General features: G+C 42.4%; 1 protein-coding gene across 1 annotated transcript in view; it reads left to right on the top strand.

The window, feature by feature from the left end:
* Positions 1-9654, top strand: part of eys (eyes shut homolog) — a 117861-nt gene extending 108207 nt beyond the window's left edge. The window contains 4 exon segments of the mRNA XM_060073813.1: positions 3235-3397; positions 4965-5137; positions 5269-5430; positions 5700-9654. Coding sequence (XP_059929796.1) covers positions 3235-3397; positions 4965-5137; positions 5269-5430; positions 5700-6958 — 1757 coding nt within the window. The 3' untranslated portion in view covers positions 6959-9654.
* The last annotated feature ends 6416 nt before the right edge of the window (positions 9655-16070 follow it).

The raw sequence follows: 16070 nt of genomic DNA, 5'->3' as shown, positions 1-16070 counted from the left end.
AGAGACCGCCGCAAACGACCAAATGTGTTTCTGCCCGTCGCTCTATTTTTCATCGTGGCAACATTTCATCCTTTTTCAAACAGCTTGATGTGCGCGGTGAGGAGGCTACTCTGTGGCTGAAGCATTAGCTCCCCCCCCCCCCCCTCTTGCAGGAAGGACTGTAACCTTTCGGGCTGAAGGATGCCGTGCGAACTGGCGGGCGGCTAATCCGATCGGGGTGACCTTGCTCCGGGGGTTCCCTTGATAATACACTCCGCTGTCGCCTAGCCACACATCCACGCGCTGCCCGCTGGGGAAAGGTGATACACCGGACCCTTTGTCACCGTGGCGATCAATTATTGAAGGGCCAATGGGTGGACGAAGACGGGGGGCAGGGGGGGGGGGGGGGTCTGTGTTTTTTTTCCCGATGAGCTTTTAGTCGAGTAAAAGCCTGATGTGTTTTATTTGCTTTGATGGGCGTCTGGGTTTTGAATTCACCACGCTAATCGCTAATTAGGTTCCCACGTTCAGAAGCCGACGTTGGTTGTACTTTGATGCAGATGGTTCTGTGTTCTCATCAGAATTAACAACATATTTTTCTTACGTATTTGAGGGGAAAAAAAAGATGGCGTTATCGGAATTACCTGGGGAATTCCTTAAAGGCTTAATGGAAAAGTGTAATGAGGCGAGACGATATTTAACTTTGGTGGGGAATCACCCGCACCACCTTTAGACATATTGTACCACAGTTAAAGCGCACGGAACCCACTGGGTTTAATGTAGCTTATTATTGCCTTCAACTCATTCAAAGACATCGGAAAATAATCACTTCATGTTCTAAACTTTAAACTCAAAAGAAAAAAAACGGATTTCTAAACACACTTTAATTAAATAACACCGTCAATTGTCTTCCAACTTGCAAATATGGCAGTTAGCCCTCCTAAGGGACTTACTGTGTTGAGAATATCAAGTTTGAGGAAAAAAGGCTTTTTAATCAAAAGGTCTCATATTGAACTTCAATTTAATTATAATTTGACCCAACCAATCTTACTTAACATTCAAGTGCACTTCAAATGTAAGACACTGCACCACTTAGAAGCCCCTACACATAACCACGAAGTGAAGAGACGATAGACGTGGCGACAGTCGAGCCAAGCTTCTCATGATGTAAGCTCTCATGTCTCCCAGGTTAGGGGTTCCAGCCCGACGGTGACCAGTCTAGGGGCACCACACTATGTTTGCTCATTTACTTATTAGTAATTAAGCAGAAGTTGCCAGAGGAGAGTCCAGTGTAGTGGCGATTGTGTTGAACTCCCAGCAGAAAGGTCAGGTTTGATTCCCTACGTCACCTTATGTTTACACATTAAGCCTTTGGTGAAATCGCTGAACCTGTACTCTATTGTACTATAGTTAATAATAGTACTAAATATAATTATATAGGTAATAATTATAGTTAGTATTAGTAATAACTACAAATATATAGTTAGTAACAGTAATAACTATAGTTAGTAATAGTCATAACTACAAGTATCTAGTTAATAACTATAGTTAGTAATAGTAATAACTATAATTATGTAGGTAAAAACTATAGTTAGTAATAGTAATAACTATAAGTATATGGTTAACAACTACAGTTAATAATAGTAATAACTATAGTTAGTTATTGTAATAACTAAAAGTATATTGGTAATAACTATATTTAGTAATAGTAATAACTATTTCTAGTTGCTCCCATTCCTTGCTATATATGTCTTGGCTGTTTCCCAGTCCCTTACCTTGTTTGTCAGGTCAACATCACCCGTACCAACCAACCGTACCCTCACTGTCTCCTACTCCTGCCATGCTCGTCAACAGTCGACCATATTTGCAGTTGTGCAAAGCCATCATCTTGATTGTGCCAAGTGGAGAGAGAGAGAGAGAGAGAGAGAGAGAGAGAGAGAGAGAGAGAGAGAGAGAGAGAGAGAGAGAGAGAGAGAGAGAGAGAGAGAGAGAGAGAGAGAGAGAGAGAGAGAGAGAGAGAGAGAGAGAGAGAGAGAGAGAGAGAGAGAGAGAGAGAGAGAGAGATGAAGAGAGAGAGAGAGGGATGAAGAGAGAGAGAGAGGATGAAGAGAGAGAGAGAGAGAGAGAGAGAGGGATGAAGAGAGAGCGACAACAACACACCATGAATATTCATGAGTGAGCATGACATTTCCCCCTGCATCCTGTTTATGCCAATGACTAATGCGGCGCAGAGACTTGAGCGTACATGTGCACGCGGCGGCCCGGCGAGCTCTCGGACTCCGGCGCTGATAGAAAGCCCCTCTATTCTCCGCAGGTGCGAGCCAAAGCAAATGTTTTGCCTGGGAGATTGAATTATGAAGGAAGAAAGCAAATAGCACAGAGCAATCCCTTCCACTCTTCGTTTGTGGAGGCGGGGCTGGGATGGGGGGGGGGGGGGGGGCTTTAAAATGGGACAAACTAAGAACCCATTCAATCTTTAAAGCAATTAGTTTTTTTGTTTTTTGCTCGATAACATTAACGGAAGGAGCAGCTTCCTATACAGATGGTTATTGGATGATAATTGGCCGGGCTTAACAACAAAAAACCTATTCTGCCCCAAGAGCAGATTTACATAAAGACACTCTTGGAACACTGTATTGTTGGGCTCAGCTTTCTCATTATCATGACCTTTATTACGCTTAAGTTATATAAAAGGATTCCTGATGCTTCAACGTGTGCAGCTTTCTGTTTGTATTTTGGATCTCCGGAGTAGGGATCGACCGATATATCGGTCGGCCGATATTATCGGCCGATATTCGCGGTTTTTACGTGTATCGGTATCGGCCGATACGCGGCTGATTTTCGCCGTTTTTTTTTTTTTTTTTTTTTACTTGTTCTACCTCACCTGTTTTTAATATTTGTTAAATATTGTTCATCTACTTGTTCTTACTTGTTCTACTTCACCTGTTTTTACTATTTGTTAAATATTGTTTTTTATATTGAAGTTCAATAAATGTTCCTTTAAAAAAAATAAAAATAATAATAATAATAATAATCGGCTCAAGAAAATCGGTATCGGCGTATCGGCTAAGGCTGAGGAAAAAATATCGGTATCGTATCGGCCCTAAAAAATCGGTATCGGTCGATCCCTACTCCGGAGTGAAAAAAAACCTCCAAAACCTCCTTCCCGTGTCGACTCATGTGATCGTGCCGTATCGAGCAGAACCTCCGACCGACCACCCCGTCTCGTCTTTCTCCCCCTTCTCCGTTTCAAAGGATGCATATTTGACATGCAGTTCCGCACCAAGAGGGACAGGAAGTACCAGAGCCCGGGACGTCCCGCCTTCGGCCGCAGCGTGGGCCAGTGCGGCGTCACCCCCTGTCAGCTGGTCCGCTGCGACCACGGGGGTTCCTGCGTGGACTCGGGTTCCTCGGTGTAGTACGTATCCCCACCCTGGTCCCGGGACAGTAAGCCGTGCCCTGTGGTCGCCGCGTGACAGCAGTGCGAGGCGGACGGGTGTCTCGGTGTGTGTTGTTGTCTGTGTGAAGCCTGTTCAGGCTTCACACAGACTCGTTATCACGTGGAGCTGGCAGACACGTGTAGGCATGCTTAACGATGATTGATAACCACAGGATTTTTCCACACTGCTAATGCTCAATTTCTCTTCCACATTACCAAGCTCATTTTCACATTTATATGAATATATATATATATATATGTCATTCTATATGAATTCACAGTAAACACTTTTATATCAGACATTACTGTAACACTTAGCAGCTGGCTTTATGTTATATGATGCTCGTTGCTCGCTTATTTGTGTGATTCAGGTTCGGTTCTAGGAATTTGGGTTAGGATTAGGGTTGTTAATGGTGGCGTTTGGTTCGAGGTTTTAATGTTGGGGTTAGGGTTAGGGTCGCTATTTGTGGGGTTTGGTTTGAGGTTCTAGTGTTGGGGTTGGCATTAGGGTTCTTATTGGGGGGGTTTGATTTGAGGTACTAGTTTTTGGGTTGGGGCTAGGGTCCCGGTTAGGGAGCGTGTCTATGTTCCCCGGGTCCTGTGTTCCCCTCTTTGTATGAGACTGGGGAACATAGGACCCTTTTTTTTAAAAAGGGTCCTATGTTCCCCGCTTTTCCCTAAAAGGGTCCTATGTTCCCCGATATGTATGTGATCGGGGAACATTCTATGTTCCCCGGTCTGTTACTTTTTCCACCATTACTGCCAAATTCCGGCCGAGATAACTACCATTGCATGTCTTTACCTTTTGTGGAAGAGGGAGAGACGTCGGAGAACCTGACGCAGTCTATTCATACGCCGGTAAACAAACCCCGAGAAGCCCAATCCCTACGAGAGCTCCCCGCACTACGGCCATCCGGAGGCACACAGAGCTTTTGGCCGTGATATTATTATACAATTATGTTATATTATGTACTATTATATAAAGAGCTCCGGGAGTCGCAAACGGCAACAATGACTTTCTCCTCCATGCTGCAGTTCACCCCGGACTGCACTGCACTGAGTTGGCCGGTTGAACGCTGATTGGCTGTTACGTTACACATGTTACTCAGTGACCACGCTGTTGAACGCCGATTGGCTGTCATCACGCGAATGTCGCGTCAAAGTTGAAATATTTCTAAAAATGTATAGATTGCGGGGAACATAGGACCCTTTTCCCAGAAAAGGGTCCTATGTTCCCCGCTTATCCCAAAAAGGGTCCTATGCTCCCCGGTATGTAAGGCTACAGGGGAATATAGGACCCTTTTGGGAAAAACGGGGAACATAGGACCTTTTTGGTGGCAGGGTTTACTTTTCTGGGTTCCGGAGTTTGGTTTTAAGGCACCGGTTTCCTGGTTAAAATACTCCCAGAATGCCATTCCCCACATGTTGCTCCTCATGACCAACATGACCTCAGCAGCGGCTACCAGAAAGGCTTTTCCTGGCTCTTAGCCACAGTGTGTGTGCGTGTGTGTGCGTGTGTGTGCGCGTGTGTGTGTCTGCTCCACAGTTGCCAGTGTGCGGTGGGATGGAAAGGAGCCCTCTGCTCGGAGAGGCGCTCTGTGTGTGATGTGGAGCACAGGCCCCCACCCCGGTGTGCCCGCGGCTCCGCATGCATCCCGCTCCCGAGCGGATACACGTGCCACTGCCCCCTGGGGGCGGCCGGGCTGTACTGCACCGAAGGTCGTCTTGTTTTGCCTCAACAAACTGAGACTCTTTCCCCCACTACTTTATTAAGCACCAAAAAAAAAAACGAATGCGTAATATTGGTGTTTGATGGGTTCTACTGATTGCCTTTTTATCTCTTTCTCTAGCGATTGCAATCAGCGACCCATTCTTCAGCGGCAACCAGTCGTCGTGGATGTCGTTCGCCCCGATGAACCTCCGACACAGGACCGTCATAGAGCTGCAGTTCCAAACACTGTCACCAGAGGGCGTGCTCGTCTACGTGGCACAGCGTCTCAGCTCCAAAGCCGGTAGGGAGAATATTAAATCCATAAATAGTTTTCTCCCTCGTTTGGATGCTGCTGTCCGGTGTATTAATTGATTATGAATCATCACAACCACAGTTAAGCATATTAATGGGAAGCAGGCCACTGATATGTATGCGGTACGTTACCAAGATCAGCAGCCATGTCAGCATCATTTACCATGACAACCGTTGTTATCATGACCCTCATTTGTCATCATTACACCAACCTGGGTTGTTGTTGTTTTTTCTCTTCTCCGCGCGCCCCGTCCACAGGAGACTTCCTGTGCGTGTCCTTGACCGCGGGGCTGGTCGAGCTGCGCTACAACCTGGGGGACGCCACCCGCGTGCTGACCGCCGCGCAGCCGGTGGACCTCAGCGGGCGCACCTGGCACACCGTGCGGGCGGGGCGGGTTGGGCGCCGCGGCTTCCTGAGCCTGGACGGGGAGGAGGCGCGGCCTCGGGACGGCGACGCCCCCCCGGGCACCATGACCACCCTGGACGTGGCCACGGACGTCTTCGTCGGGGGCGTGTCCACGCCGAGCCAGGTGGCCCGGGACGCCACCCGGGACGGGGCCGTCACGGGCTTCACGGGCGGCGTGCGGCAGCTGGCGATCAACGACCGGGAGCTGCCGCTGACGGAGACGGGCGCGCTGGACGGCGTCAACGTGGGCGACTGGGACGGCACGGCGTGCGGCTACGAGGTGTGCCGCAACGGCGGGAGCTGCCGGGCCACGGAGGAGGGGTCCTTCGCGTGCGCGTGCCCCCCTGCGTGGACGGGCGCCTTGTGCGAGCGGCCCGTGGCGTGCGAGGACCACCTGTGCCGACAGGGCTCCGTGTGCGCCCCCTCCCCCGACGGCGGCGGCGGCGGTCGAGGCTCCTCCCCCTACGTCTGCCTCTGCCCCCTGGGGTGGGGGGGCCGACGCTGCGACCGGCGCCTCGCGGCCAACGCCACGCTGAGGTTCTCGGGGAACTCGTTCCTGCGCTACGCCGACCCGCTGTTCCCGGCCCGGGACGCCCGTCGCACGCGGGTGTCCCTGGAGTTCGCGGCGGGAGACCCCGACGGCGTGCTGCTGTGGGCGGGCGAGGCGGGGGACGAGGGTGGCGGCGCCGACGCCGACGACGACGACTTCCTGGCCGTCGGGCTGGAGGGCGGACGCCTCAAGGTGGCCGTGAACCTCGGGGAGAGGCTGTCGGACCCCGTCGCCGCGGGCAACGCCACGGCGGCGTGCTGCGGGGCGTGGCGCCGGCTGGACGTGGCCCTGGACGGCACGGCGCTGCGGGTGTACCTGGACGGGGCGGCGGTGGCGTCGGAGGACTTGGACCCCTTCCAACGCTACCTGGCCCTGAACCACGGGGGGCGCTTTTACTTTGGAGGCTTCGAGCCGCACCGCAGCGTGGCGGCCGTGACCTCCGGGCTGTTCTCCCGGGGCTTTGTGGGGAACCTGAGGAATGTTTACCTGTACGAGGACACGGAGCCGCTGGCGTTGGTCCAGGACGGCGAAGGTTTCAACGTGCAGGAAGGCGATCCGTGAGCCCCAGTGGTCGTGGTGTGATCCAGATGTCTCGGACGCCAGCCTTCCGAGTTGCACGTCATTTCCGGTCTCGGAGCACTTATAGCGTTCCCGTTCGTCTTTGTGATTCTGTCATGAAATTGGCTAGTCGTTGTTTATTGTTAGCTACATTAGCCTCAAACTCAACACAACTTTACGTTGTGTTGCACGCACAGCAATGCATCAATTGGTGTCCGGAATAAAGTAGCAATGTAATCAAGTGTGTAAGAGCATTTAGAATCGACATTAAAATGACCAACGTGGTACAAATACAAAGAAAATAACTGTAGGGCCGAGCTCTCTGAGTGGCCAACGACGTGCGTCGCGACGTAGGTCGCATTGGTCGCTGTGTGGGTCGCTCGTCTGGCTGCTTTCAGTCACTGTGGTCACTGGCTGGCTCGCTCAAAGTCTATATAATCAGTTGATTTGCATGTTATTAACTTTTTTTTTGCGTCAGTTGAAGTAGGCTACCAGAAAGCCATGCTCTCTGGCGAAAGCTACCTAAAGCTCTTTAGTGCTAATATTGTTTTAATATTTTTCTATTTAAGTACAGTTTAAATTATGAAATCGTTGGTCTATCAGTATCAATAAAATATATTAGTTGTAATTTGGGGCGTATTCAAATAATGTATTTTATATATTATATATAGCCTATTTGTTTTGTTAAATGTCATTAAGCCTAATAACGTATATTATGCACAAAGTTCTTCGTTATAGAGTGATAAACATAAATATAAGTGCAATAATATGAAGCCAATGCCACAGTGTTACAAGCGGTAGTCATGCTAGGTTAGCAATCATGAAGGCCGGTGTTCGATTCTCTCCACGGATGGTCAAAGTTTTGCTCTTTTAGTCAAACTTATTGACGCAATCGGCCTCTTTCATTTTAAAATGTTTGTATGTTTTAGTAGGATGGTATGATAATTATACGACGTATTGACGGGCTGCGACGCCTGGCTGGTATCGGCTGGCTGGCTGCGACGACAGCCACGGCTGGCCGCTGTCTGCCGCTGGCCACTGGCCGCTGGCCACTGGCCGCTGGCTGCGGCTGGCAGCCAGCCATTGTCACCATGGCTGCTACCATAACCAAAAGCCTATATGTTATCAGTTAACATCTCATTGAACAGAATAAATATACGTGCGTCAGTATAATAAAAAAGAATAATATATACCTAGCTTAGATATTGATAGACCAATAGGCCTTTTTATAATATATATAAATAAATAGGCCTATTGGTTTATCCATCTATATTTAATTAATATTGAATTAACTTTGCAATACAGTGATGTTTACAATATTTATATTGATTACATTGTATAGCCTATTGGTTTGATAAATGTCAAAGACTAATAAAATATCCTATGAAGAAAGTTATAGTGTAATATACTTTGATATAAGTGTAACAAAACAAATAAAAACTCTAATTCACAGACCCAATACCGTAAAAAAAATAGTAAAAATAAATATATAATGTGCCACGAATCATGATAGTCAAGTATTCAAATGTATAAACCAAAGAACAAAATATGAAAATTGAAATTAAAGTTAAAATTTTCTAAAAAGAAAAGTGTCAATAATAATAGTAGGCTATAGTTCAAGGTTCAAGGTTCAACTTTATTGTCCCCGTGGGGAAATTTGTCTTGGGCACAGTGCATCATTGCTTTCTTAACATATACAAGAGTACAACAGAACAAAAACACAACCACAGACACAAACACAATCAGACAAACCAACATTTTAACATCGAGAACATGGGGCTTGATAGACTTAAACTGCACCTTGCTGTATTACATAGAAATCGACAGTATGGGGATCAAGTGCAAGTGTCTACTGCACTAAAACTTATGGATAAAGTGCTATGTGCTAAAGTGCTTAGTTCTAAAGTGCTATGTGCTAAAGTGCTATGTGCTAAAGTACTATGTGCTAAAGTGCTAACCTATTTATTGCACATCATTCTATTGCACATTGTTCTATTGCACATAGTAATAGCATAAATGCACAATTTAAAGGGGGCCAGTGACTATACAAATCTATAGTATATAAAAAGTGTGTGTAAAGTGGCTCAATCATCAAGTATGTATGCTAACTCAGAATGTTTTGCAGCCAACAGACCAAAAACTAAAACTGTAATATACGACAGTGTCACCCCTCATGTTTCATTTGATAAAAACGACAGTGTTACCCCCTATGTTTTAATTGATAAATATCGACAGTGTTACCCATTATGGTTTTTTTCATGACGACCAATAAAAAACAACAGTGTTACCCCTTATGTTTTTTTTCATGACGACCAATAAAAAACAAAAACATAAGTAACCCTTAGGTTTTTTTTCATGACGACCAATAAAAAACAACAGTGTTACCCCTTATGTTTTTTTTCATGACGACCAATAAAAAACAACAGTGTTACCCTTGATGTTTTTTTTCATGACGACCAATAAAAAACAGCAGTGTTATCCCTTGTGGTTTTTTTCATGACGACCAATAAAAAACAACAGTGTTACCCCTTATGTTTTTTTTCATGACGACCAATAAAAAACAACAGTGTTACCCCTTATGTTTTTTTTCATGACGACCAATAAAAAACAACAGTGTTACCCCTTATGTTTTTCTTCATGACGACCAAAGAAAAACAACAGTGTTACCCCCTATGTTTTATTTGATAAATTTTGACAGTGTTACCCCTTATGTTTTTATCCCATGATGACTGATGAAAATACGACAGTGTTACCCCTTATATTTTATTTGACAAAGACAACAGTGTTACCCCTTATGTTTTTTTTCATGACGACCAATAGAAAACAACAGTATTACCCCTTATGTTTTTTTTCATGACCAATAAAAAACAACAGTGTTACCCCTTTATTAATTTTTTCATGATGACCAAAGAAAAACGCCAGTGTCACCCCTCATGTTTCATTTGATAAAAATGACAGTGTTACCCCCTATGTTTTAATGGATAAATATCGACAGTGTTACCCCTTATGGTTTTTTTCATGACGACCAATAAAATACAACAGTGTTACCCCTTCATTTGATAAAAACAACAGTGTTACCCCTTGTGTTTATTTTCATGACGACCAAAGAAAAACAAGTGTTACCCCCTATGTTTTATTTGATAAATATCGACAGTGTTACCCTTTATGTTTTTTTCCCATGATGACTGATGAACAACAGTTATACCCCTTATATTTTATTTGAGAAAGACAATTTTTTTTTTTTTAAATTACGACCAATAAAATACGACAGTGTTACCCCTTTTATTTTATTTGACAAAGACAAGTGTTACCCCTTATGTTTTTTTTCATGACGACCAATAAAAAACAAGAGTATTACCCCTTATGTTTTTATTCATGACGACCAATAAAAAAACAACAGTGTTACCCCTTATGTTTCATTTCATAAAAACGACAGTGTTACCCCTTATGTTTTTTTTCATGACGACCAAAGAAAAACAACAGTGTCACCCCCTATGTTTTATTTAATAAATATCGACAGTGTTACCCCCTATGTTTTATTTAATAAATATCGACAGTGTTACCCCCTATGTTTTATTTAATAAATATCGACAGTGTTACCCCCTATGTTTTATTTAATAAATATCGACAGTGTTACCCCTTATGTTTATTTCATGACGGCCAATAAAAACCGACAGTTACCCCTCATGTTTTTTCCATGTTGACCAATAAATAACGACAGTGGTACCCCTGTCGACGTTTTTGCGTGGATCCGAACCTGAGCTGTTTATAGTGTTAACCTCCGATCTTATCAATGCACCATCAAGACACCGGATAACGACATCACAAAGGTTATACTTGACTTTATAATTCGCATGAAATAGAGATAAGAGTCTACCAACAGAAGACATCAACCGGACTTGAACCCCGGTCTCCAGAAGGAAAGCTCAATGCTCTCTCCACTTCCCACTGAGATTTGTACTTTGATTATGTCTGAGGTTATATATGACAATAGACATGATATAGCATTGCGTTTAAAAGTAAAGATATTGTGTTTTCCACAGAAATTGAGCCGCGGTCTCCAGTGGGTTAGGCAGAGTGCACTCCACTGCACCACTGAGGCGATGACATTACACAATAATAAATCATCAATAAAGAGGATATAAATGACATTAAAATGTATGTGTGTATTTCTATTATTTTTTCATGATGACCAATAAAAAACGACAGTGTTACCCCTTATATTTTATTTGTCAAAGACAACAGTGTTACCCTTTATGTTTTTTTTCATGACGACCAATAAAAAACAAGTGTTACCCCTTATGTTTTTTTTCATGACGACCAATAAAAAACAACAGTGTTACCCCTTATGTTTTTTTTCATGACGACCAATAAAGAACAGTGTTACCCCTTATGTTTTTTTTCATGACGACCAATAAAAAACAACAGTGTTACCCCTTATGTTTTTTTTCATGACGACCAATAAAAAACAACAGTGTTACCCCTTATGTTTTTTCCATGTTGACCAATAAAAAACAGTTTTTTTTTTCAACCCCTATTTTTTTTTTCATGACGACCAAAGAAAAACAACAGTGTTACCCCCCATGTTTTATTTTATAAATATCGACAGTGTTACCCCTTATGTTTATTTCATGACGGCCGATAAAAAAACGACAGAGTTACCCCTCATGTTTTTTCCATGTTGACCAATAAAAAACGACAGTGTCAACCCTCATGTTTCATTTGATGAAAACGACAGTGTTACCCCCTATGTTTTAATGGATAAATATCGACAGTGTTACCCCTCATGTTTCATTTGATGAAAACGACAGTGTTACCCCCTATGTTTTAATGGATAAATATCGACAGTGTTACCCCTCATGTTTCATTTGATAAAAACGACAGTGTTACCCCTTGTGTTTTATTTCATTACGACCAAAGAAAAACGACAGTGTTACCCCTTATGTTTTTTTTGTCAAAGACAACAGTGTTACCCTTTATGTTTTTTTTCATGACGACCAATAAAAAACAAGTGTTACCCCTTATGTTTTTTTTCATGACGACCAATAAAAAACAACAGTGTTACCCCTTATGTTTTTTTTCATGACGACCAATAAAGAACAACAGTGTTACCCCTTATGTTTTTTTTCATGACGACCAATAAAAAACAACAGTGTTACCCCTTATGTTTTTTTTCATGACGACCAATAAAAAACAACAGTGTTACCCCTTATGTTTTTTCCATGTTGACCAATAAAAAACAGTTTTTTTTTTCAACCCCTATTTTTTTTTTCATGACGACCAAAGAAAAACAACAGTGTTACCCCCCATGTTTTATTTTATAAATATCGACAGTGTTACCCCTTATGTTTATTTCATGACGGCCGATAAAAAAACGACAGAGTTACCCCTCATGTTTTTTCCATGTTGACCAATAAAAAACGACAGTGTCAACCCTCATGTTTCATTTGATGAAAACGACAGTGTTACCCCCTATGTTTTAATGGATAAATATCGACAGTGTTACCCCTCATGTTTCATTTGATGAAAACGACAGTGTTACCCCCTATGTTTTAATGGATAAATATCGACAGTGTTACCCCTCATGTTTCATTTGATAAAAACGACAGTGTTACCCCTTGTGTTTTATTTCATTACGACCAAAGAAAAACGACAGTGTTACCCCTTATGTTTTTTTTGTCAAAGACAACAGTGTTACCCTTTATGTTTTTTTTCATGACGACCAATAAAAAACAAGTGTTACCCCTTATGTTTTTTTTCATGACGACCAATAAAAAACAACAGTGTTACCCCTTATGTTTTTTTTCATGACGACCAATAAAGAACAACAGTGTTACCCCTTATGTTTTTTTTCATGACGACCAATAAAAAACAACAGTGTTACCCCTTATGTTTTTTTTCATGACGACCAATAAAAAACAACAGTGTTACCCCTTATGTTTTTTCCATGTTGACCAATAAAAAACAGTTTTTTTTTTCAACCCCTATTTTTTTTTTCATGACGACCAAAGAAAAACAACAGTGTTACCCCCCATGTTTTATTTTATAAATATCGACAGTTTTACCCCTTATGTTTATTTCATGACGGCCGATAAAAAAACGACAGAGTTACCCCTCATGTTTTTTCCATGTTGACCAATAAAAAACGACAGTGTCAACCCTCATGTTTCATTTGATGAAAACGACAGTGTTACCCCCTATGTTTTAATGGATAAATATCGACAGTGTTACCCCTCATGTTTCATTTGATGAAAACGACAGTGTTACCCCCTATGTTTTAATGGATAAATATCGACAGTGTTACCCCTCATGTTTCATTTGATAAAAACGACAGTGTTACCCCTTGTGTTTTATTTCATTACGACCAAAGAAAAACGACAGTGTTACCCCTTATGTTTTTTTTGTCAAAGACAACAGTGTTACCCTTTATGTTTTTTTTCATGACGACCAATAAAAAACAAGTGTTACCCCTTATGTTTTTTTTCATGACGACCAATAAAAAACAACAGTGTTACCCCTTATGTTTTTTTTCATGACGACCAATAAAGAACAACAGTGTTACCCCTTATGTTTTTTTTCATGACGACCAATAAAAAACAACAGTGTTACCCCTTATGTTTTTTTTCATGACGACCAATAAAAAACAACAGTGTTACCCCTTATGTTTTTTCCATGTTGACCAATAAAAAACAGTTTTTTTTTTCAACCCCTATTTTTTTTTTCATGACGACCAAAGAAAAACAACAGTGTTACCCCCCATGTTTTATTTTATAAATATCGACAGTGTTACCCCTTATGTTTATTTCATGACGGCCGATAAAAAAACGACAGAGTTACCCCTCATGTTTTTTCCATGTTGACCAATAAAAAACGACAGTGTCAACCCTCATGTTTCATTTGATGAAAACGACAGTGTTACCCCCTATGTTTTAATGGATAAATATCGACAGTGTTACCCCTCATGTTTCATTTGATGAAAACGACAGTGTTACCCCCTATGTTTTAATGGATAAATATCGACAGTGTTACCCCTCATGTTTCATTTGATAAAAACGACAGTGTTACCCCTTGTGTTTTATTTCATTACGACCAAAGAAAAACGACAGTGTTACCCCTTATGTTTTTTTTGTCAAAGACAACAGTGTTACCCTTTATGTTTTTTTTCATGACGACCAATAAAAAACAAGTGTTACCCCTTATGTTTTTTTTCATGACGACCAATAAAAAACAACAGTGTTACCCCTTATGTTTTTTTTCATGACGACCAATAAAGAACAACAGTGTTACCCCTTATGTTTTTTTTCATGACGACCAATAAAAAACAACAGTGTTACCCCTTATGTTTTTTTTCATGACGACCAATAAAAAACAACAGTGTTACCCCTTATGTTTTTTCCATGTTGACCAATAAAAAACAGTTTTTTTTTTCAACCCCTATTTTTTTTTTCATGACGACCAAAGAAAAACAACAGTGTTACCCCCCATGTTTTATTTTATAAATATCGACAGTGTTACCCCTTATGTTTATTTCATGACGGCCGATAAAAAAACGACAGAGTTACCCCTCATGTTTTTTCCATGTTGACCAATAAAAAACGACAGTGTCAACCCTCATGTTTCATTTGATGAAAACGACAGTGTTACCCCCTATGTTTTAATGGATAAATATCGACAGTGTTACCCCTCATGTTTCATTTGATGAAAACGACAGTGTTACCCCCTATGTTTTAATGGATAAATATCGACAGTGTTACCCCTCATGTTTCATTTGATAAAAACGACAGTGTTACCCCTTGTGTTTTATTTCATTACGACCAAAGAAAAACGACAGTGTTACCCCTTATGTTTTTTTTCATGACGGCCGATAAAAAACGACAGAGTTACCCCTAATGTTTTTTCCGTGTTGAGCAATAAAATACGACAGTGGTACCCCTGTCAACGTTTTTGCGTGGATCCGAACCTGAGCTGTTTAGAGTGTTAACCTCCGAAATTATCAATGCACCATCAAGACACCGTAAAAAGACAACACAATGGTTATACTTGACTTTATAATTCGCATGAAATAGAGATAAGAGTCTTCCAACAGACGACAACAACCGGACTTGAACCCCGGTCTCCAGGGGGTAAGCTCACAGCTCTCTCCACTACCCACTGAGATTTCTAATTGAAATATGTCTGTGGTTATCTATGACATGATAGCGTTACGTTTAAAATTAAAGATATTGTGTTTTCCACAGAAATTGAGCCGCGGTCGCCAGTAGGTTGGGCATAATTTCCACATTGTTTACTTGCTAACGTTTGAGAATAACAGTGGCTAGTTGGCAGAACTATTTTTACACACCAGTAGAGTGTTTATCAGAGCGGAGCCCTGAATGTGACGTCACCCGTCATCTCGTCTCTGTAAACAATGGATGTTGCGCAGGATTTATTATGACGTCATTATATAGACTCTCTCAGCACCCCCCCCTGGGACTGACTTCCCGCGTCCTTGGTGTTACCCCCATTGTTTTATTCGATACATTTCGACAGTGTTGTATATTACACTATAACTGTCTTTCTTCATAGGATATTTTATTAGTCTGACATTTACCCAATCAAAAGGCTGTACAATATAATCAATATAAATTTGTAGACACTGTATTACAAAGTTAATTTAAAATTAATTAAATATATATGGATAGTCCAATAGGCCTATATATTATTGTATGTACGTTTTTATTATAGGCCTACTGACGCACGTGTATTTATTCTGTTCAATGAGATGTTAACTGATAACATAGTTATTTGGTTATGGTAGCAGCCATGGTGACAATGGCTGGCTGCCACAGGTCGCTCATTCAGCCATACCTCTGGTTGGTTGCGACCTATTTGCCGCCAAAAGGATCGCAACGCTTTTACGGTCGCGACCTAGTCGGTCAGCCTGCCAGAGCCAGCTGGCCTGTCGTCGCAGCCAGCCAGCCGATACCAGCCAGGCGTCGCAGCCCGTCATTACGTCGTATAAGTATCATACCATCGTACTAAAACATACAAAAATGCTCAAATGAAAGGGGCCGATTGCGTCAGTAAGTCTGACTAAAAGAGCAGAAAAGTATCTGACCCCGGAGAGAATCGAACA

This window comes from Gadus macrocephalus, chromosome 15 (genome assembly GCF_031168955.1).
Source record: "Gadus macrocephalus chromosome 15, ASM3116895v1".
In the NCBI taxonomy this organism is placed as follows: Eukaryota; Metazoa; Chordata; class Actinopteri; order Gadiformes; family Gadidae; genus Gadus; species Gadus macrocephalus.
The sequence above is the reverse complement of the archived record's forward strand: the minus strand, read 5'-3'. Positions and strand labels throughout refer to the sequence as shown.